Genomic DNA, 22,311 nt, shown 5'->3' with positions numbered 1-22,311 from the left:
ACTCCATGCCTAAACAAGATATTATACCTCTGCACCATTTTTAGCCTCTACCTATTTGGTAAATTATAATACAGTAGCTTCATATATGCATCTGCCTTGAAAGGCAGGGATTGCAAAAAGATAAGCAAAGGCAGGATAGTCAGGAGTTAAAACGGTGAGGACAAACATGCAAAAATTGTTTTTAAAAATGAATCAGATTTTCTAAATAAAGCTGAAAGAAAAAGCGTTTGAAGAAGTGATTTTTAAAAGAAATCACTTTTTGGACTTCTGCCTGATGGGGGCCCTTTAAAACAGCCAGAAGGGCCTTGTCTGAAGATCAAAGTTCATCATTTCATTTTTCATATTTAACCCCCCCAGAAGTACTTTAAAAGTAATCATCCATCTATCCATCCTGATGCTTGTCTAATTCAGGATCACAGGTGAGCTGGAGCCTATTTCACCTGTCACAGGGTAAGAGACGGGGTAAACCTTGGACAAAGCCAAAAACTGATCAGTAAATTATTCAAATCAATTCTTAAACAATCAGGAAGCCATGGAAAGTGGTCAGACTGAGGTGATGTTGCTGTCTGCTAAAACCAGCAAGAAGCCTGTCTGAAGCAGGGGGAGACGAGAGAGTGACTTCACCTGTTTTACATCTTTTATTTTCCTGTTAAAGCTCGAGCTGACAGTACTTGCTAACATAAAGAGCTCCTCTGCACCTGCAGAAAACATTTCTTTAGGCATAAAAATAGTGAACTGCTTAAATTACATGTTTACTTGAAATCGTTTTCTTTTTCCTTTTTTAAATATTATTATATTTGCAAGAATGTTTGCAGATCATTCATGTTGCATCCATGTGTATGCAGATGAGTGTGTTTGCATGATAGCCCTGCCACTGTGCACATCTGTGTGTGCTCTGACGGTAAACTCGTTCCCATTCCGTTCAGAGAGAAGCTGCAACAGGCAGGGGAAAGGTTCCGAGACTAAATATTCACGTTTGAAAGTCCGCCGCTCCTCGCTGATGTTGACAACAACTTGAGCAGAATCCATGCAGAGAAGGAGAACAAAAAACTGGAATAAATTTACAGCTCAGCCGTCTGATGTTTCGGAGATGAAGTGATGTTCTCTGCTGAGATGAAATATGACGGTGAGGGTGCCTAGTTGCATTTCCTGCCTGGCACAGGAAGAGCCCATCTGGAGTTGAGCGCTAGATGTACTCTGTTGTTGTGTTGCATGTTGCTGTAATGGCTCTTCTCACTTCTGCTGGTGTTTTTAATACTGTTTATTATTATTATTAATGAAGCAACATGCAGGCCAGCTTACAAAGACACGTGAGAGGATATCGTTCTCATGATTTAAGATGCTCTGCCAAAGATTAGATGGAGAAATGGAGAAAAGGTAGGGTGTTTATCATGTGTACCGGGGGGCTGAAGAGCAGTGAGACGCTGGCTGGCAGCTGCCCCATATGACTGTCACATCCCACCCACCACCCGCCAGAAAAGCAGAAGGAAGCAACTCGTCATCACTGTGACAACCAACGCGTGACAAGAGGAGGGAGGAAACTTATCCATCAAAGAATGATGCAGGGATGAGTGCACTGATCGAGCTTTCTGCGCGTACACGCACACATGAACACACACATAATGCTTTCATATTTCATTTGGGTCATCAAGAGCAACTGTCTCCGAGAGGAAATCTCTGACTGAATCTCGTGCTTTCTCCACTCAACAATACAGTAATGTATTTCCCTCCTAATAAAGTGACTGTAACCCCCCCATCGGGCAAATGTTCAGAACACAAAGACAAGTGGGGGGAAGCATTAATTCAAGTGCAAGCTAAAAACACCCAAAGCCAGAGACAATTTGAAGGCAAGCGCATGAATTCATCTGAAGAAAATTAACCTAGAAGCTTAAAAGCAGCTGTTTTATACATTTGGATTTTTTTTTACTGATAAAACTGCATGGTTACAATTTGATTACTGCCACACTGCCATACAAAAAGATTCTTGTGTTGTTGCAGTCTTCTTCATAGTTGGAAAACCTGCCTGCCAGTATGTAAAAGATAAAAAAAATCAAATGAGGAGGTTTTTTGCTGAGGCTTTAATACATGTAAAAACAAGGTGTATAAACCCTGAGCATTGAGCACCATCCAGTGGAAGCATGTGTGTTTAGCACTCACTGAGAGACTTGAGCTGCACAAGGAAACTGGAAAACATAATGCATGAAGGCACTTAATTATAAAAGGGTCTCAAGGGTTTAGTGTTTTGTAGCCGTAAACTCTGCTTTACTCTTAAAGCTGCTCTAATCCATTATTTTGTAGCACGCAAAACTGTATTTACATAGCACATTTCATTCCACAGAGTGCAGCATAACATATAATGCACGGCTAAATCCACTAACAGACAAGTCGGTGAATTAACAGAACAATTAAGAAACAGTAATCTCTCATAAAAAGCAAACAAAAAAACAAAATAAAGAAATAACACAATTTTTAATCCATCCAATACAAGTTTAACCCATAAAAGAAGTGCGAATTAAATAAGACTCATTAACCTCCTAGGACCTGGCGTCCACATATGTGGACATCACATTTTGGCTTATTTAGACCAAAATACTGAATTTTGCTCAACAAGGGCCTGATATCCACTTACGAGGATGTTATCCTGCTACTGTTCTATCAAAAGTTTAAACGAATATCCTCATATTTGGCTCTTATTTTTCTTAAAAACAAAAATAAGGTTAAAAAAAATCTGGTAATTCTTTGTTTTTACATTCATCGGGCCCCAATATGACCAAATATCAAAGAGAAATTAAAAATGCAGGCCGTGGAAGAGTTCGGGTTTTAGGAGGTTATAACCAACAAAATCTTTTACAAATAAAAATGAAGAAAATTATAATTTTATATCTCTCGGCTGGCCTGGGAACGCCTTGGTGTTTCCCCGGATAAGCTGGAGGAGGTGGCGGGGGAGAGGGAGGTCTGGGCTTCTCTGCTTGGGCTGCGGCCCCGGATAAGAAAATGGATGGATGGATAATTTAAACTAATTAAAAGACCTGTAACATAAACATAAATAAGGTGAAATAATAATAGGTGAGAAATTCATCACTTTAATTTTGTTACTACTCGACTCTGCCGCCGCCAAGTGGCCAAAGATTATTATACCCACATGTTACAGGTATAAGTTCAGACTGTGTGACGTCTGCCATTAATCTGAATATGAAAAAGTGAAAATCAGTTTACTTATATAGCGCCAAATCACAACAACAGTCTCCTCAAGGTGATTTATACTGTATGGTAAAAACTCCACAGTAATATTCTAGGAAATATTTAATCATGCTGTGAGTAAGCACTTTGCAATGGTTTGTTGGGGAAAAAAAACTCCCTTTTAATAAAAAGATATCTTCAACAGGTTCAGGGAGCGGCAGCCATCTGCTGTGAGCGGTTGGTGGGTGAAGGGAAAGAGAAAAGAAACAAGAGCACAGCAAGAAAGACAAAATTTAATGACATGCTATTGTAGAGTGATATATGAACAGAAAGTGCTAAGTGCATCACAGTGTATTACAATAAATCTCACAGCAGTTTGAGCCTATAGCAGTATAAGGGTTCGGGGTAACTTGATCCAGCCCTAAATGTAAGCTTTAGCAACAGGGAACATTTTAACCCAATTTCAAAAAAGTAGAGAGGGCGTTGCCTCCCAAGTCCAAAATTGGAGTTGGTTCCACAGTAGAGCGGCCTGAAAGCTGAAGGCTGTGCCTCCCATTTTACTTTTAGATACTCTAAAAGCATAAGTAAGTGCTCCTTTGAGGTGATGTGGTACTATGAGGTCTTTAAGATAAGATGGGGTCTTGTTATTCAAGATTTTGAATGTGTGGAGAAGAATTTTAAATTAAATTCTGGAGTTAACGGGGAGACAATCAAAAGAAGCCAATGTGGGAGCAATATGTTCTCTTTTTCTCTACCCTTTTGGCACTGTCGCTGCAGCGTTGTAGACTATCTAGAGACTTTTTAGGAACAATTTGGGACAACCTGAATAAATAATTACAATAGTTCTGCCGAGAGGTAGTGAACGGGTGAACTAGCTTTTCACCTACACTCTGAGACGGGATAAATAGAGCTCACTGGAGACTTTGGTTTGACTTCCAAAGTGCTTCATGTCCCGATCCCTGGGACTGGGCTGGTTCTGGCCATGGCACAGAGGTGTCAAACTGTTTTGTGTTTGTAGAATGATTAGCGGGGCTAAAACACCTTCTTTAAAGTAGAGTCTCAGGGTCTTCTATTATTCCAGTTTTAGTTTTGATGAGCTTGTGTAAATTGTAGCTTCAGTTTCGCGTTCTTCTGTTGCTTTAGTTCATCTATTGAAGGTTGACCTAGGTTGAACTTGAGCAGGTTGTCTTAATCTTGTCAACATGCCTAAATTACTTGCTGCCATGTGACTAACTGTACAGATGCAAGCAGGTGAATCAGTGTACCTAACAAAGTGGCCATAGTGTACATGGACTGGCTTTAAAATTCTGCTTTTCTTAATGGATCTCTCAATTTTTGTTTTCTGTACACCCAAAGTAGAGAGATGTAAATGCTTTTCCTATTCAGAGAAGATGACTCATTCAGTCTTCCAGAGATTCACGTGACACACAGCAACCAGCTTCGTCAACCACTGGGCAGATGCTGCCCTCTGCAGATCAGTGAAATCAGCATAATGAAGTGTTTAAATCTTAGTTTTTTTATGTCCACGAAGATAAAAGAAAACAAACTATGGTTTGCATTAGCGCAAATCACACATGCTTCACTACAATATTTTATCGCTATCCTGTGACAAGAAGACTACAATTATGGATGAAGTGAGAACCAAAAGGTAACGAATGCAGCCAGAATAATGAATGTGTGATGAATAATAGAAGAATAATGAAGATAATGGCTTTGAGGAAAAAAAACAAACACAAACTAATAGGCGCACACATGAGGACAGATCATTTCAGTATCACCATTTGCCTTTTTTCAGAGAGAGACAGCAGTTCAGCTTCATTAAGAGGAAGTTGTAGCTGGCCAAAGGGCACGAGTGGATCGCAATCACACATCCGGTCTTTTGTTACATTAGAAACAGAAAAATAGTGTTTAAGTCAGCAAGAACTTGGTTGAACTTCTATTAAAAATAGCACTGCATTGGACTCCTCCATTGGCATGGCATTTGAGCATGGGGGGCTGTTAAGTAATGCACAGTTTAAAAATCACTCAGAATTAAGTGAATGCATACTCACAGTTATAACAGTTTAAGCTATGAGTCTTCTCTTGAAACATGAAGCTTGACTCAAAGGAGTGGCATAACAATAAATTAGAAAGCACATCTAATCAGCATCGACTTCTATTTTCTTTGAGTCTGTACTTCTTCAGTAGAATTCAGGGGGAAGTATTGTGCACCGGATAATTTATGTGACAACTTGCAGCTTATCAAAGACTGCTTTTTTATCTGTTACCTAACATCTATCAATTATTTCTAGTAATCCGCTTTTCTTGAACCTTATAGAAAGGAATACTAACGCACCACAAAGTGAGTTTATTAAGTTTGGCTCCTGTTCCTGTTTGAGGTTTGTTTGTTTTTCTTGTGCTTTTAGTTCCCTCTTTATGTTCCCATTTAGCCTCCCTCTGTTCTGTCTACCCTTTAATGCTCCAGTCCCCTCGTGTTCCCTCCATGTTTAGTGTGGTCTCTGTGTCTTAATCTTATTTATATTATGGTTACTTCCTGTTTCACTAATGGATTGTTTTCCTCTTTCTAGTTTTACTTCTTGTTCTTTTTTCACTTTGTACCCTAATTGTCTCAATTCTTGTGCTATTCTTCTCATAATTAGTGTACTTGCATTACATTCACTCTGTCTATCCAGTGTTCCTCATATTGCTTAAGATTTGTGTATTTTTGCATTTTCTCCTATTCAGTTTGTAGACTCTTTGCCTGTTCTTGGAAGTTTCAGTTTCTAAATTGTTTCACTTTACTGAATGCCTTTCTGTGCCCAGGCCCCTGCCAGTATTAAAGATTTGATTTTGGATGTTACTTTTTTCACATTTTTTCTGATCCAAGTAGTGGACTCCATCCATAATTAATAGCCTTAAAAGGTTTGTTTACAGAAAGCTCAGTGACAGACAGTTAGGACAAGGGGCGGGTTTCAGTCACAACTCAAGTATTCTGCGCATTGGAGCAGAGCTTGGGAGGGGGTGTGGTTTAGGAGGTGGCGATTTAAGATGAGCAGTGTCATTACCCCACGGTCCTCCTGTGTGGTCCTTCCCCTGCTCTTGCTCTCTTTTTTTCTGTGTTCTTGTTTACCTGTTTTCCGCATGGTTCTCATTTGTGCCCTCTATCGACCCTTGCTCTGCCAGCTGACCACTCCTCACTCCCAGCTTCCCTCCAAGTTAAGTGGTTTTGTAAATAACTAGTGTCCTGCTCAAGTCAAGACTCTTGGTGGAACCATGACAAGTGGAAGAACGCTGATGGGGAGTTGGCAGGCAGGTGAGGAGCAGGTACGTCTGTGAATCCACAGAGAGTGACTGGCTGAGACTTGTGAGCTCCTGACTCTTTAAAGAAACATGGAGTGGTTTGGACAACCACTCCATGTCCCCCCCCCCCCCTTGAGGCTATCAACCCAAATTGCTGCTGCAATGTTTGAGTTTGGTTTCTACCCTGTCTCTGTCTGTCCTAATCCTCCTACTTTGAAATTGTTCCATTCTCCACATTTAAACCATGATAGGCTGTGTAGCAGGCAAGCAAGCAGGAGTGGTGGACCCAAAATGCAGGACTCAGACACAGAAGTGAAACTTAAAGCACACTAAACACTAGAAACATGGAGGCAGAACACACAGCTAGCTAGGAAAACACAGGGCTTATATACACAGGGAATGGAAAACACGAGGGAGACACAGCTGGGAGGGTTTGGGCTAACGAGACACAGGGAGCAAAGCTAGACACACTGAGATGAGCCACAACCTTTCACAATAAAACGGGAAACAAGAAACAGACAGACTTGACACTGAACTGAACTTATACTAAACGAGAGACACAACCTAAGAACTAATCCCTCACAAAAAATAACTGAAACATGGAATAATACTAATAAACAAAGCATGACAAAAGGATCAGAATACAAACCATAATACAAAGGAATATAAGAACTGAAAATGCTGGGTCAAAATGACCCAGGACCGTGACAGATACACTAATGTAATTTGTATATGCATCAGTCAAACTTTTGGACACACCTCCTAAGTTTATAGGTGTTTCTTTTAAAAATGTAACTGTGGGAAATTTCAAAATTTCAACAACTTCAAAAGTTTCTTCGTGTGCAAAATATTTGAATTCCATTATAAAACTTTAATAAGTCACTTTTACCACAGAGCATACATTTATTAAAGTTACCAGTAACTGGCATATTAAAGGTACTTAAAGGCATCAATGCTTGGGAGAGTTTAATAAGAAGACACATGTTAGCATTAGCAGTTCAGGGTAAATCGACCTTCAAAGTAATCTCTATTGACAGAGACTAATATGAAGAAGAGTTTAAAAGCAGCAACTACTTTGGCAAGAAACATCAAAGGAGTGGACTTTTTCTTTCCTGTGTCTGTCTGAGGTGCAGAGAAGAAGAACTGATAATCTACATGTGGTTTCCCCTCTGACGTTAGTGGGAGGTGGTGGGGTGGCGTGAGGTGAGAAAATATTTTAGTTAGCAGAAATGAAAATAAAACTTACACTTTTATAAAAACAAAAAATCAGTATCAAGGAAAATATCTGCGTTTCTACTGTAATGTAATGTAATTTCCTAGAGGACAGGTTTCAGTCTTTATCACTGCGCTTGCACAACCCACGTCAGTATACTTGATTAGTGAGAATTGAGTCAGCTGCTTTCAAAAGTGCTCGGTTTTATTGCAAAGCTCACTATGAACTTCTGAGAAATACACCTCTGATAAAATTCACAATTTAACCGCAAATGATTTCCATATTGTAATAATGAAGAACCCCCTCCACGTTCTTGCAACAATGCAACAATGCAGAGAACAAAACGCACTTGATCCATCAACATTCACAACATTTAGCAGTTACACACCACCCAAGCTGTTTTGTGCTTAGTGGGGCCATTATTTGTCTTACAGCAGATTAGGCACCCTAAACGCATCTCCAGATTAGGGCTGGGCCATATTATACCGTTCACGGTAATACCGGTATAATGTTAGGCAACGATAGGAAAATGAAATATCGCGATAGAATGGGAGTAAAACGCGCATGCGCAGTGCCTTTGTTTTCATACACACATGGCCGATTGTTGGTTTGTAAAAATGGTGCAACTTCCGTGATGTGGAACTGGTTTGGTGTTTGTCCGTCAGATACACAACAAAGCACATTTTTTTGCAGAACATGCAAGCGGCCGTTGTTATTGTCGTATTTGTCGGACTAAGATGCTCTTAAATCTGGGAGTAATCTGGGTCCCAAACTCCGTATATTTGACTTCAGGTCAAACAACACTGCAGCATCACTAAGAGTTGAAAACTGTCTAAATTCTTTGATCTTTAATAAAACGATCAGCATTGCTGCTTTACCAGGTGTAACTATAAAGTTTAACTTCCAGGCATCCATGAAAACAAAAGTTATTACATTTAACGGAGTTAGAAGTTAGCAGGAAGCTAGCGGAAGTTAGCTCGCTAGTTTCGCTAGTTACCTAAGCATGATATAGCATGTTCTGACTGAGAGATTTCTGAAAAAATTCAAACGTACAGCTCTGCTATCACTTCCAACATAAATGAAGACAGGAAACTAAACAGCAGTGACGTTTGTAGGGTTACTGAAGTTGGGCTAGCTGGTATATAATGATGTGCTACGTGATTGCTAGCGACACAGCTATGTTAGCATAACATAAACAGTGAAGCTGGAGGAGGAACACTAACACTTTTCCACTTATAAAAGTTAACGTGAAGGTTCCTCATGGTTAGAGACAAATGCAATCGCATGGCAGGATGCTGTAAACGGACCAAACTTCAGTCAGGAGAACAACTGAGATAATCCGTCCACAATACGAGGTTAGTCATTAATATACTGCAACAACATGGGAATAGAGCAGCTGCCAGAGAATTCAACATTAATGAATCAATGGTACAGAAGTGGAGGAAGCAAGAAGAATGAGTTTGATTTATCTGACTGCTTTGTTTCGCTTAATGTGCCTTATAATCCTGTGCACCTTATGGTCCGAAAAATGCGTACTGCACACTGCAGTTTAATGTTGCAAAGCACCTCTTTTTAACTTCAGTGGATATTATACATGGTTATGCTCAGGATATGTCAGCCCATTTCTACTGGAAATGCCTTTGGGTTAAACTTTCAGCAAGGAATTTGCATTTGCACTGTTACATTTTTATAAAGCTTTAATGTACATAAAAACCAGCTTCTTGTTTACGTGAAAATAAATGGAAGGTTGTCTTTTTGCGCTAGTAATGTTGTGGAGTTGTATTTTGTCTCGCATCAATTATATCGTCAGTTATATCGTTATCGCAAATTTTCAAATATATTGTGATAAATATTTTTGGCCATATCGCCCTGCTCTACTCCAGATGATCACATGGTTCTGGTCAGCTCATCAGATCACCCATCAGATTAACATGAGATGACTTGAACAAACTACAGCTGGGGGGTTTTTTTTGTTTTGTTTTAGCAACACTTTTAATTTGCAACTGAAGCCACTTCCTCCCACTTAAAACTGCAGGAAAACCTCTGACACCAGAGCTAACCAAAACAATGGCAACGATTACGCACACAAAAAAAAGTTTTAAGTAAAAGTTGTCTATTTTGAATAAAGTAACGTTTCAGGCACATTTCCTCTCTCTTTATTTACCACATACCTCCCAATATGTCCTATTCATGTATTTATTTTCATTTAAACTTTTTCATTCATTTTCTGGGTGACACGGTGGTTAGCACTGTTGCCTCACAGCAAGGCAGTCCCGAGTTCAATTCCACCATCAGGCCAGGTCTTTTGCATGCTTTTGCATCCTCCCAAAGTCCAAAGACATGCAGTTAGTGGGGTTAGGTTAATTGGAAACACTAAATTGCCCATAGGTGTGAATGTGAGTGCGAATGGTTGTCTCTAGCTGTGTCCCAATTCAGGTAAAGGTCTGCATCCTGTACGTGGGCCAGGGCCTCCGAAGACTGAGAAGGCCCGAAGTGCAAGGCTGTGAAATGGGACGGTCTAACCTTCAGATTTGCGTCACCAGCTGTCTCCCTTGCTATCTAAAATATAACAGGACACTGGGACAAATTCTAAATAATAATTTAATTAATAAAGTATTGAAAAAAGAGTAATAAGAGTAATATTACAACTAAGTAGCTGCTGCCACTTGTTGGAAACTGGAATTGGCTATGAATTCTGGGATAGGTTGAGGCACGAAGGATACACCCAACCCATGCTTTAAATTCAAGGAAATGAATTTGTTGGTCGCATTTGGTGCAGCCGAATTGGAACAGCCTTCATCACCTGGCTGTGCCTGGCTTCAAATGCAGCCCCTGAATTGGGACACAGCTTATGTATTAGCCCTGCGACAGACTGGCAACCTGTCCATGGTGTACCCAGGCTCTCACCCAAAGAAAGCTGGGGTAGCTTTATGAATTTAGAATTATTAAGTCATTCTTTCCACTGATGTGGATTTTAAAAATACTCCATCTGGCTCTTTCGATGTTTTTGTTGTGCAGAAATGATCTGAAGCTCTTGCTTTGTTTTAGCAACAGATAAGTTATGCAAGAGTAACCACTTCCTATTTCAGAAGCTTCACTTTGCAAAAACAATGCATATACATGAACCTGACAGTCAGCTAATTTCTATAGCACTTTGTGTGTAGAACTACACTACCAGTAGGGACAAAGATCAACAACCAGTGATGAGATAATGGATGTGGGCCATTGAAGGTACAAAAACAGCAGTACCCAGATTGAAACGCTTCAAAATACATTTAGAAAATAGCTCATGTGACTCATTATTATGGTATTATAAGTCATGGATTAAAATAAAAGCAACATTTTTGAAGGTGTAAGTCATAAGTAAGTACTATTGATGTCTTTGGTCATCTCTTGTTGTATTTTGCAAGGAACTAGGTGTGATTTATTGAAACAGGTGCAAGCATACAAATAAATACAGTATATGAGGCAAAAACAGCATTTGTTATGACCGCTTTTGCTCTTCATTTCTGTATTCTCTTTCTTCATATTCTATATTATTCTTCATTTCGTCTGAGGTCTCTTAGGCAAGCTTCTTGTAATATATTTCCTTCAGACTTCATGAACAAGCTCTTCTTCAAGAGAGTTAGAGTGGGGCCTCATCTTTCCTCAGCCCTCAGCCTTAACACCGGCTCTCCACAAGGCTGTGTACTGAGTCCCCTACTGTACACTCTGTACACACATGACTGTGTTAGTTCCCACCCAGACAACGCAGTCATCAAGTTTGCAGATGATACCACCGTGGTGGGGCTCATCCCTGGGGGAGATGAGACGGCGTACAGAGCTGAAGTTCCGAGGCTGTCAGATTGGTGTGTAGATAACAACCTGGACCTCAATACCACCAAGACAAAAGAACTGGTAGTTGATTTCAGAAGGAGGAAGTCTGAGCTGCAGCCTGTCAGCATCAACGGGGAGTGTGTGGAAAGAGTCTCCAGTTTCAAGTTTCTGGGTGTGTACATAGACACAGACCTCCAATGGAGCTCTAACACCTCTGTGGTTTTAAAGAAGGCCCAACAGCATCTCCACTTTCTGAGAATCCTCAGAAAACCTGAAGAACGAGCTGCTGACCGTCTTCTACACTGCAAAAACAGCTATACTTGAAACAAGCCAAATATTCTTAAATCTGACAAATTTTTCTTGTTTTGAGCAAAAAAATCTGCCAATGGGGTAAGCAAAAGTTGCTTGACTAGAATTCTTAAAACTAGCAAATTAATCTAACTGCCATATGCCTTTTAACTAGACAAAATTGTCTAAAATGTATGCTTATTTGAAGAAAATGTGACTTATTATAAGTAAAAGACACTTTGATATTTAGAAAATCTGCACCTAAAATGAGTATTATGCCCTCTTGAACAAGCTGTTTTCAAGAATTATTTGCTTACTTTAAGATTCTACACCTTAATTTAGATTTTTCACATTAAAAAAAACACCTTACTATAGGACAAATTTTCTTAAAACTGAATTGTTTCTTTCTTGATTGAGCTAACTATAAGAATTATGTTTCGACTCTGAGAACAATAATCAGCAAAAATTCCTGAGAATAAGACACCATCTCTTCAAAAAGCTACTAAAAATAAGGGAATTCATCTTAAATTAAGACAGCAAAAGCACTCTTAGATTTTGCGCTTTTATTGACACAGCAATGGGTCAGTAACTCACTGAGGTGGGCTGTACCAACTCAGGAGTATGGGGTTGTGTACGGAAATGGTTTAGTTCGCTCTTTTATACCTATAAAATGATATATATTTAAATATTTGACTATTTAGTTAGATTATGTTCTGTAAATACTGACGTGTGGGTGCTGTTACTTACTACAGCTGTTATAAGGCACTGAATTAGGATAGCCATTCCTACCCCATAATGGAATAATCCTGGTTATCTTGACTTTATGGGAAAAGTAGTTCACAGACCAGTAAAACAAAATGATTTGGCGCTGTGTTATCTACATCGTTTTTGTGGGTCTGACCCTCAAATCCCTACTGAGTCATATTAATTCTGCACATAGCCATAGTCCAGATTTCCGTGAAGATTGTGGCATAGATGGATGTGTCAAAGAATATCGTGTTTACAGCTAATTTTGGTATCACATTCTTCGAACACACTCCGACCACCTTGCCAATGGACGATGCAGCGGATCGATTAGGACACAAAAATCTGTAAGGTGAGACTGACTATATACTTTAATATCTTTGAAAATAATCATATAAAATATTCATGTTAGATGTCTACTTGTTTTTACAGCTTAACAGTAGATATGTTAATGCTTATTCCTTATAATCCACAACAATGCTATCTATTTATAAAGAATATTCTGATAGTGTTTAATTTCTTCTACTAGAGAAAACAACATTTTGTATTTTTTTAAACTTTTGTTTTAAATAAACCGATTGTCATGGTCCGCAGTCTCCTTGGTTGTTTGTGTTTATTAATATTCATTGTGTCAGTTAGTTTCCTAGTTATTTGTTAATTATTTCCAGTGTTTAGGTGTTCTCTGTACCTCCCTTGTCTTCAGTGTATTGTCCCTGGTTCGATATTCGTGTTTATTCCTGTTTTACTTTGATAGTCCCTGCCCTGCATCGGTGTATTCTGTTTTGCTTCCTCCTGGTCTCTTCTCATCTGATTAGTGTCAGCTGTGTTTCGTGCCTGTCTGCCAATTCCTCGTTTCCTTTTGTGTGTGTATATTTAGTGTGGTCTTTGTCGGATCGTCTGTATTCTCTCCTGTGTTATCATCTGTGTTCCCTCCCTGATGTTTTCATGTCTTATGTTCCTTGTTCAAGGTTGTAAGGTTTTTGCAACATTTTCCATGTTTCCTGTGTTCTTTAGTTTAGCTTTCCCATTTTAGGTTTTTGAGGATTTTTCAAGGCTTTTAAACTACAGTTAAGCTGCCAAATAGCAATGAGCATTAAATGAATATCCATTTATTAAACTCAGCTTGAAAACATGCATATTTTAGAGTAAATTATAAAATGCAGTATATTTCTGACATTAAAATTTTTTAGAAATTATCAGTGTACCTTGTATTTAATTTCCTTATCCGCAACTAGTCAATTAATCAACCAATCTCAATTGCAGTTCTAGGAGGGAACCCTCATCAGCAGTGAACAGAAATCTGAGTAACATGTGGGCATACAGGACTGATTCAGTGGTGGAAAGCCAGCCAACAATGATATGATATGAGATTCCATTCCATATTACAGTTTCACACACAAAGATATGACATGTGCGGTCATGAAATATTACCTGGGTGATGTAATTGGACTACACGTGAGCTCAACATATGTTTTATAAAAGGTACACTGCTTTACATGCATGAACTGTATTTTCAGGTTATTGTTTTGGACAGTTTTGTGACAATTTTTAAAATGAAGTTGTTGTTTTCCTATAAATTCTGACAGTTGAATGCGATTTTAGCATTGCCATAGTATAGATATACTGATGCTGATCTATTATTCTGTTTGACATGGCCTAAAGTGAATGAGTTGTGCTGTTTCTGTTTTTCAAATGGGCCTGTATTTTATGTTTACCATGTGCTTTTAGTTCCTGCCTTTGTTCATATACTGCATATTGTGTCAAACTTGACAGCAATTATATTAAACTTTAGTGTCAATAAATACATTTCTTAAACTGAGCAGCTGTTTAAATGCCCTTACTCTTGAAATGAGAAAAATAATCTTATTTTTATTCTGGAAATTCAACCAAACCATTGTCATGCCTTGTAACTGGTAAATAAAGCTCAAGATGAGCTGAAATATCCTTTTAAGGAAAAGTTAGACATATTTTCCTAGAATAAGCTTTATTTTCTTGTCCAAAACTTGCTTGTTAAGAATATATTTTCTTTTTAGGCAAAAAATAAGAAAAAATGTCCATAAACAAGGTTTTTTTTACTTTCTTGAAAATCGTTTTTTGCAGTGTACCGCTGCTCCATTGAAAGTGTGCTGACATATTGCATCGGTGTGTGGTTCTCCAGCTGCACCACAGCACACAGAAAGGCACTCCAGAGGGTCATCAATATGGCCCAAAAAATCATTGGACATCCTCTTCCCTCCCTGAAGGACCTGTACAGCACTCGCTGTCTCAAGAGGGCACGCAGCATCCTACGGGACTGCACACACCCAGGACACGGGGTGTTTAAGCTGCTGCCGTCTGGCAGGAGGTTCAGGCTGCTGAGGTCCCGAACATAATAGACTCAAGGACAGCTTTTACGACAGGGCAATAGCCCTGATCAATGCAAATAGCTGATCTGACTGGCTACGTACCTGGACTTTTTTTGGGGGGGTTAACAACGGTAAAAACAGTAATAATAATAATATTTATATTTATAACAAGGTGCAATAATAATTAATGTGCAATAATAATGGCGTGCAATACAAATACACTTATTAATCTTTTTTATTACTAAGTTATTATACTGTGTTGTGTTGTTTGTGTTGCGTTGTGATGTGTCGTATCGTGTCGTGTTATGTCGCAAAATCGATCAATGTAGAGCAGTGTCACAAACCACGGAGGCCCCAGAAAAGTGCAATCAAACGTTGAGTTTATTAACAGCCCGGAGATAACATCAAGATATGCCTTCTGACCAAAATACATGTTGTGGATACTTATAAAGCAGTGGGGTACACGCCCCCCCCCCCCCCCCCCCCCCCCCCCCCATGGCGTATTAAAATAGGTTCCAGGCATTAGTCACAGTTTATCGTACATCTTTACAGTTTTTACCGAATGCCTAAACACTAACTGTGAATCCTGTAGCACAATTTCCAAAACTAGTCAGACTTATAGCAAAACCACTCACTGAGTGTGCAAAACTAAAAGCACAAAAACTGCTTTGCACTCAGTTTGCAATTTTGTAACACACACTTTGCAAGACTGTAGGCACAATTCACTGCACAACACTCAATTTCCAAATTTCCAACACACTCCTAGCAAAAGTATACACATGTATGGCTATCATTAACACTAATTTGCCAACTGTCTGGCACACTTTCACATGTGAAAACTTTCTTAGATAATTAGTTCACTTTGCAATCAGCCTAAGCACTATAATACAGGTAAGCTGTGTGTGCGGAGTACAATGGTGGGAGCAGAAAGAGTGAGAAGTAGAGGAGGCCGAGGAAGAGGACGTGGAGGTGAAGAAGTAGGATGAAGAGGACGACAAGGACAAGGAGGAGCAAGAGGAAGACGAGGAGGGGGCAGAGGAAGCATGTTCACTGCAGACCAAGTAACCCATATAGTCATTATGGCGATTGCAAATAATCCTATACTTGGAAATAAACACTTGTGTTTGTTTTGATGTGTTTGACTAAACACCAGTACTTGAAGTTTGGATCCCTCTATGCTTATGGATCTATGACAGAAGTATGAGCTCAAACTGACATAGCCTACCTTGTGCACAGGGAAGGCAAACGCCAGATGTGTTTTGTATTCATACCATCGGTGTGCAGTTGGCGCATTGTGTGCTTAGTAGATGATAGCTTGTGTGTACTGTTTGATACGGAAACACCATTTTTACGAAGGTGTGAAGAGTTAATCTAGCTGTGTTTGCTTTTGCAAGAGAACTACAATGTTTTGATGATTGGGTGACAGGTTTTCTTATTTGTGTGAAGAGTTTTGCAAAATTAGCCAATAGTTACAAAAAATGTGCTTAAGCAATCAGAAAAAACTGTAATAGCTATAAACAGACATAGAACTTCTCTTTTCTATAACACCTTCCATACAAGGCAATAAACTTCAAGCCCTCAGGGTCTCTGAGGCTAATTATTGACTCTGATCATCTGTTACCAAGTAGAATAAAATATAGTAAGACACCAAATGAGTTAAGGCCTCAGGCCGGACACATTCCTAGATTATATGTATTATATGTACTGTAAGCATGCATTGCAGTTATCCTTCTATGTTCTAGTTTCCCTCAGCATGTATCACCTGGACAGTCACGCCAGTGAAGCTTAAGACCCTTAATGAACCGAACATCAACTCAAAATAAGCACAGATATGCAATGTGTATAAAATATTTCAAATTTTTACTTGTAATAAAAGTTAACATAATGGTAGGATCCTCAAATGGACATCTTCAATAAACAACTTTAATGCAGTATCAATACTGTGAGAAATATTATTAGATGAAATAATGCTGTAAAGAATGTTATTACAGTTTTTGCCCGTTGCTTGAACACTATAAACCCATGCTCAGACTAAAGTAACACAACGTGAAGCTTTTGTTACCATACCTCAAACACATGTACCCATTCCTTAAACAAAAGCGCTGCTTTGCACCCCAGTACCAATTATGCAACACTCCTACTCCTTTATGCAACACACATGGTCCTGCATGCTACACTCTATGTCATACATAAGACACTTCGCTCACAAAATGAAATGTCAGGGTGCCATTCGGAAAACACATGTATCCAAAATACAAAACACATCGGATAATTGCAACCACTCAAATACACACCTGAAGGCACTTACTTGCAAAACCGAACACCAATTAGCCAACTACAAAAAGCCCTCAGCGTAGCCATTTCAAGAACTTCGCAAGCATGGATGGAGGGAGAGCAAGAGGAAGAGGAAGAGGTAGAGGAGGAGGAGGAAGAGGAGGAGAAGGCCGAAGAGGCCATGAACGGACCCATATTTCTGATGAAATAAGAGCAACTTTGGTGGACCATGTCATCAACCACGGCCTGACTATGAGGGAAGCTGGGCAGAGAGTCCACCCACATCTAAGCCGCTTCACAGTGGCATCTGTAATACGAACATTCCGACTAGAAAACAGGTATGTCTTCACCTCCATACCTTCTGCTCTACTCAGATGGTTTTATAGCACTGTTCTACAGTATATCACATTACCATATCAAGTGTACGGGGTGCTAATGCTCCTTTTGCAGCCAAAGTGGTAGTTTCTGTGAAACATACCATGATTACTTATATTGAAGTACAGTGTTGTACAGTGGATGATACAGTATATACAGTGAAGTACTGTAAGAAAAATAAGCAAACCGATGACAATATGTGGTTGTATTTCTCTAGAATGACTCGAAGACCTTCTGGGGGAGGACGCCAACGCCTGTTCACACAACGGCAGGAACTTGCTGTTGTGGACCTAGTGAGGGCAGACAATGCCATCCGTCTCCACCAGCTACGACGGAAAATACTTGCAGACAGGCGAGTGTTCAGCAACATAGACCATGTGAGCATCACCACCATCAGACGCATCTTGGGTAAACACAGCATCACCATGAAGCAGCTCTACAGAGTCCCATTCGAGAGGAACAGTGACAGGGTCAAAGGACTTCGAGCTGAATATGTACGGGTACGTGTAACTGTCCCTTACATTTACAATAGAGTATTGGTGAAGTCCAGTAGCAGCTGAATATGTACCATATCAGTACCACATGGATCTATTCTGAGAGCTACACAGGTACCTGTGTGATGGGGTGAGGGTGCTGTATGTGTAGCACTGTAGTACAGTGACATGTTCCCCTTTTTTTCAGAGAATCTTGGCCATGGATGGAGCTGCACAGCCTCATGAATACATTTTCATTGATGAAGCTGGATTCGACCTGAGCAATGCGGCGACATTCAGGTGACAGCAATCCATGGATGGTTTTGACATGGAAGAGGATATTTTCCCCAGTGCCTAGCGGGAGAAGACATTGCTTGCGATGTTGATGAGGTCCTGTGGCCAGACCCCAACAGACGGCGGGATCCATGAGCCCACGTATGCACAATTGTCATGATTTTTTGTTTACAGTATAGTGTTTTTTCTATTACTGTATTATGGTTTTTTTTTTGTTTTTGGTTTTTTTGCTTTATCTGAATTCATGGTACTGCGATGTACACTATTGAGTAGGTCTATTTGCGTTTTTGGTTGTTTGGAAATGTGTCTCCTGTAAATGTGCCTTCTGAATACACAATGGAAATCAAGGACTGCAGTGTTTTATGTAAAGAAGACTAGTGTGTTCCCCCTGATCTGTAAGTGTTTGCATATGATGCAAGTATGTGTCATTTTGTCAACAGAGTTACATTTTGACAGAGGAATGTTAGGTTTTGACAGCAGAGTTTAGGTTTTGGGAGTAGAGTTTCATTTTGGCACAGATGTGTATGGTATATTTCCCAGTGTTGTGTCGTGTTTACTTGTGTTTAGAGTTTTGGCACAATGAGCGACGTTTTGCCAAATGTGTTCAAGCAACGGGCAAAAACTGTAATGCAATTATAATGATGCAGATTATATGGCAGTGTCACGTCTGACACTGTGGTCAGCAGCACAGGAGCACCACAGGGAACTGTGCTGTCCCCTCTTCTCTTCACCCTGTACACCTCTGACTTCTGCTACAACTCTGAATTATGCCATATTCAGAAGTTTGCAGATGACACGGCCATCATGGGGTGTATCTGGGATGATCAGGAAGAGGAGTACAGAAGTCTGGTGAGGAACTTTGTCGCATGGAGTCACTCAAACCACCTGCAACTCAACACCTCAAAGACTAAGGAACTGGTTGTGGACTTCGGGAGGTCCAGAGAAGGTCCACTGCCGGTTCAGATAGAGGGGGAGGAGGTGGAGGTGGTCAACAAGTACAAGTACCTCGGGCTGTGGGTGGACAATAAACTGGACTGGTCATGCAACACAGAGCACCTGTATAAAAAAGCCCAAAGCCGACTGTACTTCCTCAGGAGGCTGAGGTCTTTTAACATCTGCAGGAAGCTCCTGAGGATGTTTTACCAGTCGGTGATTGCTGGAGTACTTTTCTATGCTGTGGTGTGCTGGGGGAGCAGCACAGCAAAGAAGGACTCATCCAGGCTGGAGAAACTGATCAGGAAGGCTGGCTCTGTGGTCGGCATGAAGCTGGACACTCTGGTGACAGTGGCAGAGAAAAGGACATTAAGGAAACTGCTGGACATTATGAACAATGCTGGGCATCCTCTGCACACGGCCATAAACAATCAGAAGAGTCTGTTCAGTGACAGGTTGCTTCTCCCCAAGACAAGAACTAACAGACTTAAAAACTCCTTTGTTCCACACGCCATCAAACTGTTTAACTCCTCTCTGGAGGGGAGAGGGAGGGGAAACAGGAAACAGGAGGACAAAGGAGGGGGGAACAACTAAGCTGTAGTGCCTCTTCACCTCACTGTACAATACCTTTTGTGCAATACTTTTTGTAAATAGTCAACAGTGCAATAGACTCAATACTTGAAATGTGCAATTCACTTGTATTTTTATTTTTTATTCCTATTTATTCTATTTATCCCCTTTGTATATTTTATTTATATTTGTCTCTGTATTTATATATGTGTGTGTGTGTGTGTGTGTGTGTGTGTGTGTGTGTGTGTGTGTGTGTGTATATATATATATATATATATATATATATATATATATATATATATATATATATATATATATATATATATATATATATATATATATATAAAACAATTCTGTAACTGTAACTTCGGTCGTTGCTGTGCTTTTTTTTGGAAGTCGAATTTCCCAGAGGAACCCACCCGAGGGATTAATAAAGTTCTATCTTATCTCTCTTATCTTATCTTAAAAGAATTTCTGTATCTCCACAGTTACATGTAGTGCCGACGTAGGACAGTTTTCCAATTTCATTGTACTATTGTACTATGTATGACTGCGCAATGACAATAAAGAGTTATCTTATCTTATCTTCTTTCCACCGTGTGATTTTTCTGACACACTGTCACATTGTCAGTGTGTTCGGGATCGTTTTCATGCTGAAAGTGAAGATGTTGTGAATCACGCATTTTCCAGATCTTATTGCATGCTGGTTTCAAATCTTATTTACAGATATTTTGAAAATATCGCAAACACCACTGACACGGCCTACACCGTGTTTCACAGATGGCTGTAGACATTCACTGTTCAAACTCTCTTTCCTGATCTTCTCCGACAATTCGGGCCAGAAATTAAAAATTTGGATTGATCACTCCATTAGACCTCAGACTTTTCTCACTGTTTCCCTTCCTTAAGATCCTCAGCGACCCTTCCACTGAAAACATTTCACTTTCAGTTCCTGTATCAACTCTTTGCTGGATTTTTTGTTGTTTCTTAAGAACATGACTTCTAGAAAGTGTTCATCTTCTGTAAATAGGTTTTTAGGTCTGAAACTTTTTCTTTTGTCCTCCAATATTCCAGTCTCCAGGTTGACCAAGAAGTGCAATGTCTTAAAAATCATAAGTACTCAAAAAGCTGGATTAATGTAACTTGAGTTGAGATGTAACTTCACATTCAGTCAGGAAAAGATTGATGTTGCAGTCTCGGGCAGGGGGCTGCAGCTGCTCTTTATATGGATTTAAGGCTGTTGTGAGTGAGACCTGGGATTTTTTAATCAGTGGCTGCGGCTCAGGTGGTAGAGTGGGTCATCTGGCAGTCAGAAAAGCAGTGGATCAGTCCCTGAATTCTCCAGTCCACATTTCTGATTGGAAGCTCAAGCTTCAGTCCATTTTGTTTATCACTCTTCTCATTTGTGTTTATGTATATATATTTTTTTGTTTGCTTTTTGCTCGTATTGCCAGGCAGTGGAAACACTGCACACAGTTTCCCCTGTATGGAAGATTGAAGAGTCCAATTATTATTTCTCTCTTTTTGTTGATTATTTGTATAAAGGAACTTTAAACTTCCCTTCTCTCAGTTTGCCAGTCTTTTACTTCCCCCCCACTTTCACCTATATTTTAAAGTGCCACAGTGATTCATTTTTCTACCTGTTAGCCAGAGGTAACTGCAGTATTTGCTTCTTGTTTATCTCAAACAACATGCTGCCTGTCCTTTTTCTCCTTTTTATTTCCTTTGAGGGTACAGGTAAGCACATTTCTTCCATTTAATTTTAAAACAGAATCTAGAAAGTGGACTTCTAATGCTTTGTCATGAATAATTTTTGCCTCTTATTTTGTCTGCACTTATAGCCCAAAACCACACTCTGAGTTCCCCGACAGCTCCAGTGACTCACAAAGGTAATACAGACTCTGAACTTTTGGAAGGATAGATCGAATCAAATGATTGAAATTAAGCTGGTGGCTCTGTGAACCTAAACATTGCTGTGTACTGCAGTATTTTGAGCTGTTCAATAACATGTTACACCCTTCTTATGATTTAACATTTGATAATTAAAACTAAACATTAAGTGGAGCAGAGGATCTGAACTATCTTTGGCATTGAAGGTAATTAAACCTGACCCAAAATATTCGACAAGACAAACATTTTATGATGACAATGGAAAGTTATTAAAGATCATCCTGTTTTAGGCATGCATATCCAAACTAAATGAGCTGCTTAACAGTTTTTCACATATTCAAATATAAACAACAAAGGGAAAACCCAGGAGGATCACCTAAGTTACTGGAATAAATCCTATGTGATCGTGTGCAGTTGACTTGCCATTCATTTTACCAGATATTACTGACATATTTTACTGAGTTTGGTCAACAGCAATGCTTTACAAATGGCACCACATTAAAAGCTAGAAGATCACTAAAGCAGTTAGGACTTCGTCTTCATCACCATGGCTTGCTTTACCTCTTATGAAGAAGAAGAGTTTTTGAATATTTCACTGGGGGGGAAAAAACTGTACAGTGGCACAAAAAGGAAAAAA

At 39.6% G+C, this 22,311-nt stretch overlaps 1 protein-coding gene across 2 annotated transcripts in view; it reads left to right on the top strand.

The window, feature by feature from the left end:
* LOC146552382 (uncharacterized) overlaps positions 1 to 22,311 on the top strand; it is a 49,038-nt gene that overhangs the window by 24,943 nt on the left and 1,784 nt on the right. Inside the window, exons 1-2 of one of the 2 annotated variants that reach the window (XM_085257812.1) lie at positions 20,933 to 21,521; positions 21,626 to 21,673. In XM_085257812.1, the coding sequence (XP_085113938.1) occupies positions 21,476 to 21,521; positions 21,626 to 21,673 (94 nt within the window). In that variant the 5' untranslated portion in view covers positions 20,933 to 21,475. Of the gene's footprint in view, positions 1 to 20,932; positions 21,522 to 21,625; positions 21,674 to 22,311 lie in introns of those variants that run through there. The other variant, XM_085257813.1, reaches the window with a different exon arrangement.

The sequence above is a fragment of the Mchenga conophoros genome, linkage group LG19 (assembly GCF_057382185.1).
Source record: "Mchenga conophoros isolate Kocher_MC1m ecotype Shallow Benthic linkage group LG19, M_conophoros_male_GT1.1, whole genome shotgun sequence".
NCBI lineage: Eukaryota > Metazoa > Chordata > Actinopteri > Cichliformes > Cichlidae > Mchenga > Mchenga conophoros.
The sequence above is the reverse complement of the archived record's forward strand: the minus strand, read 5'-3'. Positions and strand labels throughout refer to the sequence as shown.